This window comes from Saccopteryx bilineata, chromosome 1 (assembly GCF_036850765.1).
Source record: "Saccopteryx bilineata isolate mSacBil1 chromosome 1, mSacBil1_pri_phased_curated, whole genome shotgun sequence".
Classification (NCBI taxonomy): Eukaryota; Metazoa; Chordata; class Mammalia; order Chiroptera; family Emballonuridae; genus Saccopteryx; species Saccopteryx bilineata.
Window position 1 is genome coordinate 141,370,844 of NC_089490.1, and position 15,278 is coordinate 141,386,121.

Consider the following 15,278-nt stretch of genomic DNA (forward strand, 5'->3'; position numbering starts at 1 on the left):
GGATGCTACTGTTAAATGCCACTGGAGGAAAGACACGACCGACACACAAATTAGTTGCAATAATCACACAGGCAATTTATTACTCACAAATCCTTTTGGCGTGCCTGGGTACAGCTTAAGGGGGCCCCGTTGGCGTGCTCCTCTAGGCTGGCTTTGGTCAGCGCTCAGAGTGGCGTGGAGACAGTCCACATCAACGTTGGAGTCTGGGCAACTACTGCAGCAGGGGGCTTTAGTACCCTTTCTGGCCAACGCCTTCTAACGGGTGTCAATCTACAGGATTATCACCTCAAACTACCTTTTTGGGAGTTTCTCACAGGGAACCCCCTTTATGTCAATCTACTGAAATGTTTATATTAAACCACTTTTTAAGATGTTCTTATTTTCATTAATTTACAAAGTTAATGTAAATAACACCAAGCCACTTCTTATCTATGTATAACTTCACACACATACTAACTGGGCTCTGCTTGTAAGTCATAGTCTGTTTATCACATTACAGAGTTATGGCACTAAGCCACTATATTAATTCCTATCCAATTGGCATAACTTTACTTAATTTTAATAATTATTTTTAATATCCTTTTAATTACTTTTATATATTGTCCATATTTTTATATTTCTATATATTTAATTACTATAACCTTATATTACTACAATAGGTTTATTCGGGAACAACAAAGAATTTCAATTTGGGACAAGCAAACTTTAGCAAAAGCCATAGGCAAAGTCCCACAAACAAAGGAGAGAAACTTTATTTTATGGAGAACAAGGAGGAAGTTGATTGAGAAGGGCTGTTTTGAGAGAAAGTCTATTGGAGAAAATTGAGGGTTTAGGAAGATAACAGTGTGGGAGAAAGGAAGGAGGGAAGGAAGGAAGGAAGCATGGAAGGAAGACGGAGCTACTGACTAAACCTGACAAGCTCAGGTGAGCCCTGCGTGATGGCCTTGCAAACTCAAGATCTAAAGTAACCTAACAGGATAGTCTAAAATTAAAACTTTCTAACTAAAAGCAGTTCACAGTGGGTGGGTAGACATGTCCTAGGGTGGTATTTGTCTCTAAACAAAGGTCAGTGTTTACCTTAATGTAACCTATCTATCTTCTTTTGCACCTACAATAATGTACCAGATAACATGCCTTTTAAATGTTAGGGTGCCCTAGCCAGAAGCACATAGGTTACTGGTTCGATCCCCAGTCAGCACATACAGGAGCGGATCATTGTTCCTGTCTTTCTCTCTTCTTTCCTCTACGGCTAAAATCAATTAAAAAAAAAAGAGAGAGAAATGTTAAGGTAATCTTCTTTTCCTGACCCACTTGGGACAGGCAACCTCACCAGAACAGGAACCAACTAACACCCTCATTGTTGTTATTATCACATTAATTATTAACTATCTTATGCCTGCCTATGTAAAAGAAGTTTCAATATATACGTTTTACTTTTTATCCAATCCCAGAGACTCCCCCCTCCGCTTTGCTTTCTCCTGCCTCCCTATTCTATCCCAATCAATTTCATGTAACCCCCTTATGTCTCTGCTTTGATTCTAATGTATAAAATAAGTGGTGAAATTTCCATTTCTCCAGAACACTTTCTCAATCCACTGAGACTGCATCACAGCCATTGTTGACAGTTTGGCTCAAATCTACTAAAAAAATTCTAACAGGTTTGGAAGTTTCTTATGTTAACAATACTTTTTCACTGTCTGGGTTACTGGTGTAGATGATTTCTAGTCAGATGCAATGTATATCTTTTCCTGTTGAATTGCTGATTGACATTTACCATCTGTAATTGGCCAGGAGCAGTACTGTGTGAGAACGCCCCCTTCTGTCCTCCCCTCTCCATTTTAGTGAAATTTCCCCTTATTTTCACATAACTGTACCCAGGGATTCCAGATTCTATCCCCATTCCATAGAAGGGAGGGGAAACTGAGACCTAGACAGGGGGACAGAACTCAGGTTTACGGCCAAACCTGTCTCTGGCCTTCTCCAGCTGGTGGCCTTAAGTGAGTTAACTCTCCCCTCATCCTTGTTTGCCCTCTGGGTAATAACACCTGACTCCCAGAGCACTGTATATCGAATACTTATTGATCATCCACTGCACAAAGGCTGATTAGCAAGGAGCTTCTTATCTGTAGAATGAAGAGGCCAGACACACAGTAGGTGTGGGGACACAGCCTGATGGACATCTCCCTCCCTAGGGTGACTCTAGGGGCCTGCAGGCCACAGCAAAAGGAGTTCTTTCAAACTTTCTGGAAGGAGAGAAATGAAACATACATTGAAATAAAGTACTGAAAAATCATAGCATGGGCATTTTACTCTAAGTAGAACATGAGCACCATGTGGGAGTAAACAATTTTTCTGCCATAGTCAGGTACCTACCACAGTAGAGGTATATAGGTTTCCTAGGGTTGCCATGGCAAAGTACTACAAGTCAAATGGCTTAAAACGACAGGAATTTCTTCTCTCACAATTCTGGAGGCTGGAACTCCCTCTGGAAGTTCTAGGAGAGGATCCTTCCTGACTCTTCCAGCTTTTGGGGCTCCAGGTGCCCTTGGCTTGTGGCCACATCACCCCAATCTCTGCCTCTGTCTTCACAAGTTCTTCTTCCTGTGTGTCTGCTCTTCTGTCTCTTATAAGGACACTTGTCATTGAATTTAGTGCCTATCTACCAATAGATATGGTTGTTTGTGCTAATTCATGCCAACAGGAATCCCTAATTTGGGGTGCAGTGAAGAAAGCAACTTTATTACACAGCTCAGTAGTAATACAACACGGCTTTGAAAAGTGCACTGCTGTTGAACAGTTCCATAGTGCTACAGTGCAGCTGTGAGGCTGCCCTGAGGCCAGGCCCCTCTTCAGCCAGGCAGCTCAGCTCTGTGATGGTCCACTCCACTCTGTGAGACACTGCATCTTGGGAAATAACAGTATTAACTGTTTGGTTGAAAGTGCACTCCTCAAGCCTGACCAGATGTCGGACTGGGATGCGGAGGACCCAGGTTCGAGACCCTGAGGTCACCAGCTTGAGCACGAACTCATCTGGTTTGAGCAAAGCCCACCAGCTTGGACCCAAGGTCTCTGGCTTGAGCAAGGGGTTACTCAGTCTACTGAAGGCCCACGGTCAAGGCACATATGAGAAAGCAATCAATGAACAACTAAGGTGTCTCAACAAAAAACTAATGATTGATGCTTCTTATCTCTCCGTTCCTGTCTGTCCCTATCTATCCCCCTCTCTGACTCTCTGTCTATGTAAATAAAAAAATTAAAAAAAAAAAGGCGCACTCCTTCAAACCAGAGGGGGGCTGTCTTATATAGACAGAAGTACCACCCCTCATCACTCATTGGTCAGAATAGAAATGTTCTGATTAGTCTCATCTCCACAGCTCTTTGGATGGGGAAAGCCTCAATCCTATTGGTTGAAATAGGACTCCAGGAACTCCTTTATAAGGGCTGATTCACAGGCCAGACAGGGTAGCACACAGAGGCAGGCAGTCTAGTAGAGGCTTCTTCCTAATGTGCAGTTTGTGTGACAAGTGCATGTGTAGAAATGGCTGCTAAGCTCTGTTTTTCTTTCTTTTTTTAAGATTTATTGATTTTACAGAGAGGAGAGGAGAGAGGGGTGAAGAAACAGGAATTATCTTCACTAGTTGTTCATTGATTGCTTGTTGTATGTGCTTTGACAGTGCAAGGCCAGGGTTTTGAACAAGTGACCTCAGAATTCCAGGTTATGCTTTATCCACTGTTTTGTTTATTTTATTTTTTTATTTTTACTTTATTTTTTTTATAATTTTTTTTGTTTTTTCTGAAGTTGGAAACGGGGAGGCAGGCAGTCAGACAGACTCCCGCATGCGCCCGACCGGGATCCACCCAGCACACCCACCAGAGGGCGATGCTTTGCCCATCTGGGGCGTTGCTCTGTTGCAACCAGAGCCATTCTAGCGCCTGAGGCAGAGGCCATAGAGCCATCCTCAGTTCCCGGGCCAACTTTGCTCCAATGGAGCGTCGGCTGCGGGAGGGGAAGAGAGAGACAGAGAGGAAGGAGAAGGAGAGGGGTGGAGAAGCAGATGGCACTTCTTCTGTGTGCCCTGGCTGGGAATCGAACCTGGGACTCCTGCACACCAGGCCAATGCTCTACCACTGAGCCAACCGGCCAGGGCCTAAGAATAACATTTAGTAATAATGTTTAGAACTGCGCAGACCTTGAGGTCCTTGTTCTATCTAACACTTGGGCCTCTGGAGGAAGCATTCCAAAGAATAACAGTGGGAGGCCAGATAAATCTTATCCTGTAAACTCACACCTTCTGCCACATTCTGTTGGTCAAAGCAAGTCACAAGCCAGCCTGGATTCAAGGAGAGGGGAACTAGTTTCCATCTCTTGATGAGAGGGGGCTGCAAAATACTGTGGCCATGATTTTCAACCTTGCACACCAGGGGATCTTAATGTGGGCTGTCCATACAGAATTCAAGTGGAAAATTTTCACTAACTTCTCACTGGAATTTAGCATGTCCTCTCATGTCCTGCCAAAGCAGGACAAGGCATGTCCTGTGACTCCTTTACCCATGGAAATTGAAGATAATTTCATATCACATCCTGGTCATGGCAGACATCTCAAAATACCTCCTATGCTCATTTTGACTTGGTTATTGCAGTAATTAGTAGAGCCCTCATGAATCAGGTTTATTTGGTGTGTTCATGAAGAAGTATGTATCTTTACTTCACATAATAAGAATTATCACACCTGTATGTTGGTCTGATGAGTTTCCTTTGCAATCCCGTGCATTTTTAAAGTAGTTTTACAATTTTTAATTGGTTCTAGAAAGAGAGAAATATTGATCTGTTCTACCTATTCATGCATCTGCATCTACTGGCTGATTCTTGTATGTGCCCTGACTAAGGATCAAACTCACAATCTTGGCATACTGGGATGACGCTCTAACCAACTGAGCTACCTGGCCAGGGCAATCCTGTGCATTTTTTATAATACATGTGCAGCTGTCCCTTGAGAAGGGGCCCACAGGAAGCTGGCCCCTCCCCTGGCAGGCTCTGCAGAATCAGGTCAGAATCAGGTTGTGGTTTAGGCAGATTAGTGAGGTCCTAAACTGACCTCCTAAAGATTCCTAATCCTGGGACAGCAGCCAATCAGCAGGCCTGGGGCCATACAAAGTCCCTCCACCCTTTCTCCATCCCTTAGCCAGGGCTGTCATGGCCTCCCTATTCTTTGGACGAGTTTTGATCCAAAACAACAGTGACCAGGATGAGCTGGATACAGAGGCAGAGCTCAGCCGCAAGTTGGACAACCGAGTGGTGCTGCTGTTCTTCGGCTCTGGGTCATGTCCACAGTGCCAGGACTTTGCACCCATCCTCAGGGACTTCTTCATTCAGCTCACAGATGAGTTCTATGTGCTCCGGGCGGCCCAGCTGGCCCTAGTTTATGTGTCTCAGGACACCACGGAGGAGGAGCAGGACCTATTCCTCAGGGATATGCCCAAGAAGTGGCTTTTCCTGCCCTTCAAGGATGACCTGAGGAGGTGAGGTGAGAAGGAAGGTCCAGGAGGGCTTCCTGGAGGAGGGGATATTTCTGCTGACAGTGAAGTATTATTGATACATCTGATCCAGTTGAGCAGCCCCTGTGCCAGTCCATATACCCAGAACTGAGGGGTACAGAGGGAGGTACACATGCCTATGTCCATCCAGCCCCCAGGGAGCTTACAACCTAGTGAGATGATAGACATGAAACACTCAAATATATAATAGCAAGCTGCAGTAGTGTTCTGCAGGACAAAGGGAGGATGCCATGTAGAGATATAATGGGGAGATTTTGCTGAGATTTGGTAGTCAGAGGAAGTAGCTTTAAAGAAAGACCTCTAAGTTTGCCAGTTCAATCCCCGGTCAGGGCACATACAGGAACAGATTGATGTTCTTTCTTTTCTTTTCTTTCTTTCTTTCTTTCTTTCTTTCTTTCTTTCTTTCTTTCTTCCTTTCCTTCCTTTCCTCCCTCCCTCCCTTCCTTCCTTCCTTCCTTCCTTCTCTCTTTTCTTTCCTTTCTTCCTCTCTCGCTAAAATTAATAAATAAATTTTTTTCAAAAGAGAGAGAGAGACCTCTAAGAAAAAAAGTCCTTTAAGGACAGGGTGGATGGGAGAAGGAAGCAGAAGGAAAAGGGAGGGTTTCTAAGCAGAGGGCACAGAACACCACAAAGGCTCAGAAAACAGTCAATTTAGGGAACCGTAATTCCAGATGGGAAGTGAGCAAGCACCATCGGGAGCAGTGCCCCAAACGCCGCCTTTACAAGTGTGGATGTTTCTCAGTGTAGCTGGGAGCCATCAAGGGCACTGGAGCTGAGAGAAAGGTAGCTAGTATCAAGCTTTACAACAAGCAGCCCAATAAACGGTGTTTTTGTTTGTGGCTATTTTAGAACTTTTCCCTGTTCTGCAATAAGACTTTCAATCTTTTTTTTTTTTTTTTTTGTAGTTTTCTGAAGTTGGAAACGGGGAGGCAGTCAGACAGACTCCCGCATGTGCCCAACCGGGATCCACCCGGCATGCCCACCAGGGGGCGATGCTCTGCCCATCTGTGGCGTTGCTCTGTTGCAACCAGGGCCATTCTAGCGCCTGAGGCAGAGGCCATGGAGCCATCCTCAGTGCCCGGGCCAACTTTGCTCCAGTGGAGCCTTGGCTGCTGGAGGAGAAACGAGAGACAGAGAGGAAGGAGAGGGGGAGGGGTGGAGAAGCAGATGGGCGCTTCTTCTGTGTGCCCTGGCTGGGAATCGAACCTGGGACTCCTGCACGCCAGGCCGACGCTCTACCACTGAGCCAACCAGCCAGGGCCAAGACTTTCATTCTTTTTAACCCCCAACTTTTTATTGTGAAAAGTTTCAGGCCCTGGCCAGTTAGCTCAGTTGATTAAGAGCGTCCTCCAAAACAACAAAGTTGTGAATTCAATCCCTGGTCAGGGCACACGCAGGACGCAATTAATAAATGTACAACTGAGTGGAACAACAGATGAATGCTTCTCTTTCCTCTCTCCACTCTTTCCCTCCCTTCTCTATCTCTTTAAAAATCAATCAATCAATAAAACCCTGGCCAGATAGTTTGTTTGGTTGGAACATCGTTGAGGCACTGAGATTGCTGGTTTGATTCCCCAGTCAGGGCACATACAGGGGCAGCTTAATTTTTCTGTCTCTCTCTCCTTGCCTCTCTCTCACAATACCAAAAAGTTGGAAGCACACAAGGACACCCATGGCAACTGTTAACATTTTACCATGCTTTTTGTTTTGTTTTGTTTTGTTTTGTTTTACAGAGACAGAGCGAGAGTCAGAAAGAGGGACAGACAGATAGGAATGCAGAGAGATGAGAAGCATCAATCAGTATTTCGTTGTGGCACGTTAGTTGTTCATTGATTGCTTTCTCATATGTGCTTTGAGTGTGGGGCTACAGCAGACCAAGTAACCCCTTGCTCAAGCCAGCGATCTTGGGTCCAAGCTGGTGAGCTTTTGCTCAAACCAGATGAGCCCATGCTCAAGCTGACGACCTCGGGGTCTCGAACCTGTGTCCTCTGCATCCCAGTCCGACGCTCTATCCACTATGCCACTCCTGGTCAGGCACCATGTTTGCTTTATCTACATGTGTGCAGAGTTTGTGCTGAACCATTGAAAGCAATTTACAGATTTTGTGACATTTTTCTGACTTCCTTCATTTTGTTACACAACAAGTTGAAAGTTTCTGGTCATGGAGAACTTCATTCTCCACTCAAGAATATCAAAGTCTGGACACTGGCTCACTCCTGCCGTCCTGTGCAGCTGCAGGGGTTCTTTCCTTGGAACTGGCACCATTGCCCTCTCCAGGGTAGAGATGCCAGCTGCCAGGGCATCATAGCCAAATGCTGACTTTGTTTGAGGTAATCCTCTCAACAAAACATTCACCTGGCTGGTATCTGGAGAAAGTGAGTCAGTTCCCAGCCTCCACCCCACCTACCTACAGGATTGCCAGATAAAATATACGATAAAATATACAAATTTATCACAAATTTCACACAAGTTATAAATAAGTTTTTTAAAATTTTATTTATACAATTAACTTTAATGGGGTGAGATTGGTCAATTAGAGTACATAGATTCAGAGAAAACATCTCCAGATCATTTTTTTTTTTTTTTTTAATTTTCTGAAGCTGGAAACGGGGAGGCAGTCAGACAGACTCCCGCATGCGCCCGACTGGGATCCACCCGGCACGCCCACCAGGGGGCGATGCTCTGCCCATCCGGGAGCGTCGCTCTGTCACGACCAGAGACAGTCTAGCCACTAGAGTCTAACGCCTGGGACAGAGGCCAAGAAGCCATCCCCAGCGCCCGGGCCATCTTTTTGCTCCAATGGAGCCTCAGCTGCGGGAGGGGAAGAGAGAGACAGAGAGGAAGGAGGGGGGGGGTGGAGAAGCAGATGGGCGCTTCTCCTGTGTGCCCTGTCCAGGAATCGAACCCGGGACTTCCACACGCCAGGCCGACGCTCTACCACTGAGCCAACCGGCCAGGGCCTCCAGATCATTTTGACATTTGATTATGTTGTATACCCATCACCCAAAGTCAAATTGTCTTCTGTCACCTTCTATTTGGTTTTCTTTATGCCCCTCCCCTCCCCCCCACCCCCTCCCTCTCCTCCCTTCCCCTCCCGCTTGTAGCCATTGCACTCTTATCTATGTTCATGTGTCTCAATTTTGTGTCCCACCTATGTATGGAATCATACAGTTCTTAGCTTTTTCTGATTTATTTCACTCAGTGTAATGTTTTCAAAGTCCATCCATGTTGTAAATGATCCTATGTCATCATTTCTTATGGCTGAGTAGTATTCCATAGTATATATGTACCACATCTTCTTTATCCAATCATCTATTGAAGGGCTTTTTGATTGTTTCCATGTCTTGGCCACTGTGAACAATGCTGCAACGAACATGGGGCTGCATGTGTCTTTACATACCAATGGTTTTGAGTTTTGGGGGTATATACCCAGTAGAGGGATTGCTGGGTCATATGGTAGTTCTATTATTAATTTTTTGAGGAACCACCATACTTTCTTGCATAATGGTTGTACTACTTTACATTCCCACCAACAGTGAATGAGGGTTCCTTTTTCTCCACAGCCTCTCCAACACTTGTTATTACCTGTCTTGTTGATAATAGGTAATCTAACAGGTGTGAGGTGGTATCGCATTGTAGTTTTGATTTGCACTTCTCTAATAGCTAATGAAGATGAGCATCTTTTCATATATCTGTTGGCCATTTGTATTTCTTCCTGGGTCTGTTCAAATTATAAATAATTTTTTTTTTTTAAAGAATAAGGTAAATTTTTTTTTAATTTTTATTTTATTTATTCATTTTAGAGAGGAGAGAGAGAGAGAGAGAGAGAGAGAGACATGGGGGAGGAGCTGGAAGCATCAACTCCCATATGTGCCTTGACCAGGCAAGCCCAGGGTTTTGAACCGGCGACCTCAGCATTTCCAGGTCGACGCTCTATCCACTGCGCCACCACAGGTCAGGCCATAAATAATTTTAAAAAATATTTTATTGATTCATTTTTAGAGAGAGAGGAAGGGAGAGAAACATTGATTTGTTGTTCCACTTATTTATGCATTCATTGGTTAATTCTTTTCTTTTCTTTGACAGAGACAGAGAAAGAGTCAGAGGGACAAACAGACAGGAAGGGAGAGAGATGAGAAGCATCAGTTCTTCATTACAGCACTTTAGTTGTTCAATGATTGCTTTCTCCTATGTGCTTTGATCGGGGGGGGTGGCTACAGCAGAGTGAGTGACCCCTTGTTCAAGCCAGTGACCTTTGGGCTCAAGCCAGCAACCTCGGGGTTTTGAACCTAGGTCCTCTGTGTTCTAGTCTGACGCTCTATCCACACATCACCGCCTGGTCAGACTCATTGGTTAATTTTTTTTCTTCTCTTTTCTAAGTGAGAGGAGGGGAGATAAAGAGACAGACTCTCCACATGCGCCCCAACCAGGATCCTCCCAGCAGTCCCCATTTGGGGCCAATGCTATCTGGGGCCAGGCTTGCAACTGAGCTATTTTATTTTATTTTATTTATTCATTTGTAGAGAGGAGAGAGACAGAGAGGGAGAGACTGAGAGAGAGAAGGGGGGAGGAGCTGGAAGCATCAACTCCCATATGTGCCTTGACCAGGCAAGCCCAGGGTTTCGAACTGGCGACCTCAGCATTTCCAGGTCGACGCTTTATCCACTGCGCCACCACAGGTCAGGCCAACTGAGCTATTTTTAATGCCTGAGGGGGAGGCTGCACAGGGCCATCTCACCATCTCAGCACCGGGGCTGATGCACTCTAACCAATTGAGCCATGGCTGAGGGAGAGGATAGGAGAGAAAGAGAGAGAAGGGGGAGAGGGAAGGGTGGAGAAGCAGATGGTAGCTTCTCCTGTGTGCTTTGACTGGAAATGGAACCTGGGACATCCACACTCCAGGCCGATGTTCTACCACTGAGCCAACTGCCAGGATCCTCATTGGTTAATTCTCATTTTTTTAGATTTTATTTATTCATTTTAGAGAGAGGAAAGAGACAGAGAGAGAGAGAGAGAGAGAGAGAAGGGGGGAAGGATCAGGAAGCTTCAACTCCCATATGTGCCTTGACCAGGCAAGCCCAGGGTTTCGAACTGGCAACCTCAGTGTTTCAGGTCGACACTTTTATCCACTGCACCACCACAGGTCAGGCCATCATTGGTTAATTCTTGTATGCACCCTGACCAGGGATCAAACCCACAAACTTTGTGTATCAGGAGGATGCTCTAACCAATTGAGCTACCTCGCCAGGGCCAACTTTGAATCTTTTTTCTTTCTTTTTTTTTTTTTTACAGAGACAGAGAGAGAGTCAGACAGGAACAGAGAGAGATGAGAAGCATCAATCATCAGTTTTTCCTTGCGACACCTTAGTTGTTCATTGATTCCTTTCTCATATGTGCCTTGACGGCAGGCAGACCAAGTAACCCCTTGCTAGAGCCAGCGACCTTGGTTCCAAGCTGGTGAGCTTTTGCTCAAACCAGATGAGCCTGTGCTCAAGCTGACGACCTTGGGGTCTTGAAACTGGGTCCCCTGCATCCCAGTCTGACGCTCTATCCACTGCGCCACCACCTGGTTAGGCTGAATCATTCTTTTTAACTTTATTTATTTATTTATTTATTTATTTATTTATTTATTTTACAGAGACAGAGAGTGAGTCAGAGAGAGGGATAGACAGACAGGAACACAGACAGATGAGAAGCATCAATCATTAGTTTTTCATTGCGCCTTGCAACACCTTAGTTGTTCATTGATTGCTTTCTCATATGTGCCTTGACCACTGGCCTTCAGCAGACCGAGTAACCCCTTGCTGGAGCCAGCGACCTTGGGTTCAAGCTGGTGGGCTTTTCCTCAAACCAGATGAGCCCGCACTCAAGCTGGCAACCTCAGGGTCTCGAACCTGGGTCCTCTGCATCCCAGTCCAACGCTCTATCCACTGCGCCACCGCCTGGTCAGGTTGAATTATTTTTTAGTATAAGTTTATCTCACATATTACATGGGATATACTTACACTAAAAAATTATTTGTTTATATGAGATTCAAAAATAGTTTTTTGCTAGTTTTCTTCATTAGATTCCACATATAAGTGAAATCATAAGGTGCTTGTCTTTCTCTGACTGGCTTATAAGATTCAAATTTAACTGGGTATGCTATATTTTTATTTGCTAAGTCTGGCAACCTACTCCGGTGGGATTTTGCAAGTATCATGTGTTCTCTGTGTGGAGGCCTGAAAAAGAGCCACCCAGGAACCAAGTGAGTGGCACTTAAAAACCACGAGTGATGAGCCTTTTTTTTTCTTTTTCTTTTTTAAAGCGAGAGAGACAGAGAGAGGGAAAGAACAGGGACAGATAGGGAGAGAGGTGAGAAGCATCAATTCTTCGTTGTACCACCTTGAACTGGGAGGTTCCAGTGACCCCTTGCTCAAGCCAGCAAACTTGGGCTCAAGCCAGCAACCATGGGGCATTCATGTCTATGATTCCCCACTCAAGCCAGCAACCCCACACTCAAGCTGGCGACCTCCAGTTTTCAAACCTGGGTCCTCTACATTCCAGGCCAACACTCTATCCACTGCCCCACCACCTGGTCAGGAGTAAACTATTTGCTTCTAGGTGTCCTTGGTTAGGGAAGATTAAACCTTGTGATTTATTAGCTGGTGTAAGTTTCCCAAAGTGTTTGGCCTTCTTTAATTATTTTGCCTCAGTTTTCCTTACTCCACTTGTCAAGGAATTCCCCTACCTTCTTATTATCCTGCCTCAACCTCCTTGGAGAAGCCTCCCCTAACCACTAGCCCCTTACCCAGATTTCTTTTTTTTTTTTTTTTTTTTTTTTTAATTTTTCTTAAGTTGGATATGGGGAGGCAGTCAGACTCCCGCATGCGCTGGACCAGGATCCACCCGACACGCCCACCAGGTGTGCTCTTCCCATCTGAGGGTAGCTCGGTTGCATCCAGAGCCATTCTAGCGCCTGAGGCAGAGGCCACAGAGCCATCCTCAGCGCCGGGGCCAACTTTGCTCCAATGGAGCCTTGGCTGCGGGAGGAGAAGAAAGAGACAGAGGAAGGAGAGGGAAAGGGGTGGAGAAGCAGATGGGTGCTTCTCCTGTGTGCTCTGACTGGGAATGGAACCTGGGACAGCCACACTCCAGGTCGGTGCTCTACCACTGAGCAAACCGGCCAGGGCTACCCAGATTTCTTTTTGACATTTATCAATATTCATTCATTTATCCCACACATTTCCAGAGCACCTATTCTGTGTCCCACACTGTTTCAGGCACTGGAGACACCAGTGAATGAAAACAGAAATCTTGCCCTGGTGAAGCTACATCCTATGGTGGGAGAAAATGGCAAGACATGCAACGTGTTGGAGGCTGAGGCACAGAACAGCAGAGGGAAAGGGAAGTGTTTAGATTTGAGGTTGGGTCTCAATGGGCAAAGGTCTGGGGAGAGTGCACCAGGTAGAGGCCGCCGACAAGTGCAAAGGCCCCAAGAGGGGAGCGATTCTGGGGTGTTGGAGGCACAGCGAAAATGCCAGTGTGGCTCAGCCTACCCTGGCCCCTGGGCTTCCCCAGCGCCCGCCGGGGCAGTGCACACAGAAAGCGCTCAGTAAGTACTGGATGAAGGGATGTGGGTCTCCCCGGCTCAGGGTCCCTGACCTGACGTTTCCGCAGGGACCTCAGACGCCAGTTCTCAGTGGAGCGGCTGCCCGCCGTCGTGGTGCTCAAACCCAACGGAGACGTGCTCACGCGCAACGCGGCCGACGAGATCCGGCGCCTGGGCCCCTCCTGCTTCACCAACTGGCAGGAGGCGGCGGAGGTGCTGGACCGGAGCTTCCTGCAGCCAGAGGACCTGGACGATCTGGCGCCGCGAAGCCTCACCGAACCGCTGCGCCGCCGCAAATACCGCGTGGACCTTGAGGCGCGGGGCGCACAACTTCAGGGTGGAAAGGGTCACTCCGCGGCGGAGGGCATGGCTGGGGGGCTGTTTTGACCCCAGGGTGGTGGAGGACTGGAGTGGGCTTCGTTGATGACACCCCCAAAGAGGCGGGGATGGGGTGGGGGGTTGCTCTGACACTCTGATGAGAGAAAACCGACAGACAGCGGGCTGATCGATCTAGTGTGTGCCCTCCCTCTCACCCGGTGGTAGGCGGGGCTGGGGACGATCCTGAGGCCCTCAAGGTGCTGGTGGGCCCTGCCGAATCAGAGATAAGCCCCACGCGGGTCGGAGAGGAAGGGGAGGGATCATTCTCTGTTCGAGCCATGAAGTGGGGCCCTAGCACAAGGCCAGAGCAGGGAGACAGTGTGGGCTGTTCTGAGTTCCCCCTGCTGCGGAGAAAGGCCGACAGATGGGGAGTGGAAAAGGTCGTTCTGAAATCCACCCCCAGGAGGGGGCAGGGTTCTGATGAAGTTACGGGGAGAAGCAGGGCAGAAACCGGAGGAGTCTTTTCTGATCCCCTCGCAGGTGAAGGCTGGGACCTAGAGCGGGGCGAAAGTCTCTGTGAGATACCCTCATCCAAAAGGGGGCAGACCCAGGGCCTGTCCTGCTCTTCCCGAGGTGCATGTCTGAGCCCTCTGGCGGGGTCTCCAGAAATATTTTTCCCCCCAGAAATACTTTTTATTTTTTAAAAGATTTTATTTATTCCTTATAGAGAGGAGAGAGAGAGAGAGAAGGGGGGAGGAGCAGGAAGCATCAACTCCCATATGTGCCTTGACCAGGAAAGCCCAAGGTTTTGAACCGGCAACCTCAGCGTTTCCAGGTTGACGCTTGATCCACTGCGCCACCACAGGTCAGACCCCCAGAAATACTTTTAAGACCTGGATGAGGTGGAATGGTTACTGGTTCCAAAATGGAAAAGTACAAATAACACCGAATAGTCGTGCTGAGAACGCTCAGCCCATCTTACATTAAATGAGTTGTCCATAGCTCTTGGCCGGATAGCTCAGTTGATTAGAATGTGGTCCAGATGCGCAGAGGTTGCCAGTTGGATGACCGGTCAGGGCACATACAGGAGCAAATTAATATTTCTGTCTCTCCAAAGTCAATAAATTTTTTAAAAATGAGTTGTTCAACTATTTCATGTGCAAGATTATAACAATCCTTTATAGTTTATACAGGATGTATTTCAATACTTGGTGCCATGGACGCTGGGGTCCCGGACCGCCAGGGAAGAAGACCAGGAATCTCCTTATCCCTGGTGAATCCCGCCGAAGAGACAGCAGAACAGAGAAATAAAAAATCCAAACTCCAGTCTGATCGGTGGTGGCGCAGTTGGATAGACAGACCATCTACCTACTTGAGGGCAAGCTCATCCAGTTTGAATGCAGGTTCACCAGTTTGAGCGCGGGGTCGCGGACTTGAGCGTCGGTCACTGGCTTGAGCAAAGGGTCACTGGCTTGGCTGGAGCCCCCAGGTCAAGGCACATATGAAAATTAGTCAAAGTTGCTTAACTATGCGTTGATGCTTCTCATCACTCTCCCTTCCTGTCTCTCTCTCTAAAAAAAAAAATTTTTTTTTTTCAAAACTCCAGCCTGGAACCACTTCCTGGCTATGTGATTGGAGGACAATCACCTCCCGTTTCTAAGCCTCTTTTATTTCTTCCGGAAAATGACACCAAAGACAGGTCTTGCACGGCAAGTCAGCCAAGATCTGTGCCACGAAACTCTTCGTTTTGCCTCTGGCGCCACCTGAAGGCTGGATGACGAGGCCAGTTCTCAGAGGCAGAGCTAAACGGTGT

At 46.9% G+C, this 15,278-nt stretch overlaps 1 protein-coding gene across 1 annotated transcript; it reads left to right on the forward strand.

Moving 5' to 3' along the window:
• Positions 1 to 5,184: 5,184 nt before the first annotated feature.
• Positions 5,185 to 15,066, forward strand: NXNL1 (nucleoredoxin like 1). The gene is made up of 2 exons (XM_066270177.1): positions 5,185 to 5,520; positions 13,216 to 15,066. The coding sequence occupies exons 1-2, from the start codon at positions 5,195 to 5,197 to the stop codon at positions 13,532 to 13,534; spliced, it is 645 nt and encodes a 214-aa protein (XP_066126274.1). The 5' UTR covers positions 5,185 to 5,194; the 3' UTR covers positions 13,535 to 15,066.
• The last annotated feature ends 212 nt before the right edge of the window (positions 15,067 to 15,278 follow it).

Coding starts and splice junctions, on each gene's coding strand:
- NXNL1 (XM_066270177.1), top strand. CDS start 5,195: ATGGCCTCCCTATTCTTTGGACGAGTTTTGATCCAAAACAACAGTGAC. Junction 5,521..13,215: donor TTCAAGGATGACCTGAGGAG/GTGAGGTGAGAA, acceptor ACGTTTCCGCAG/GGACCTCAGACGCCAGTTCT.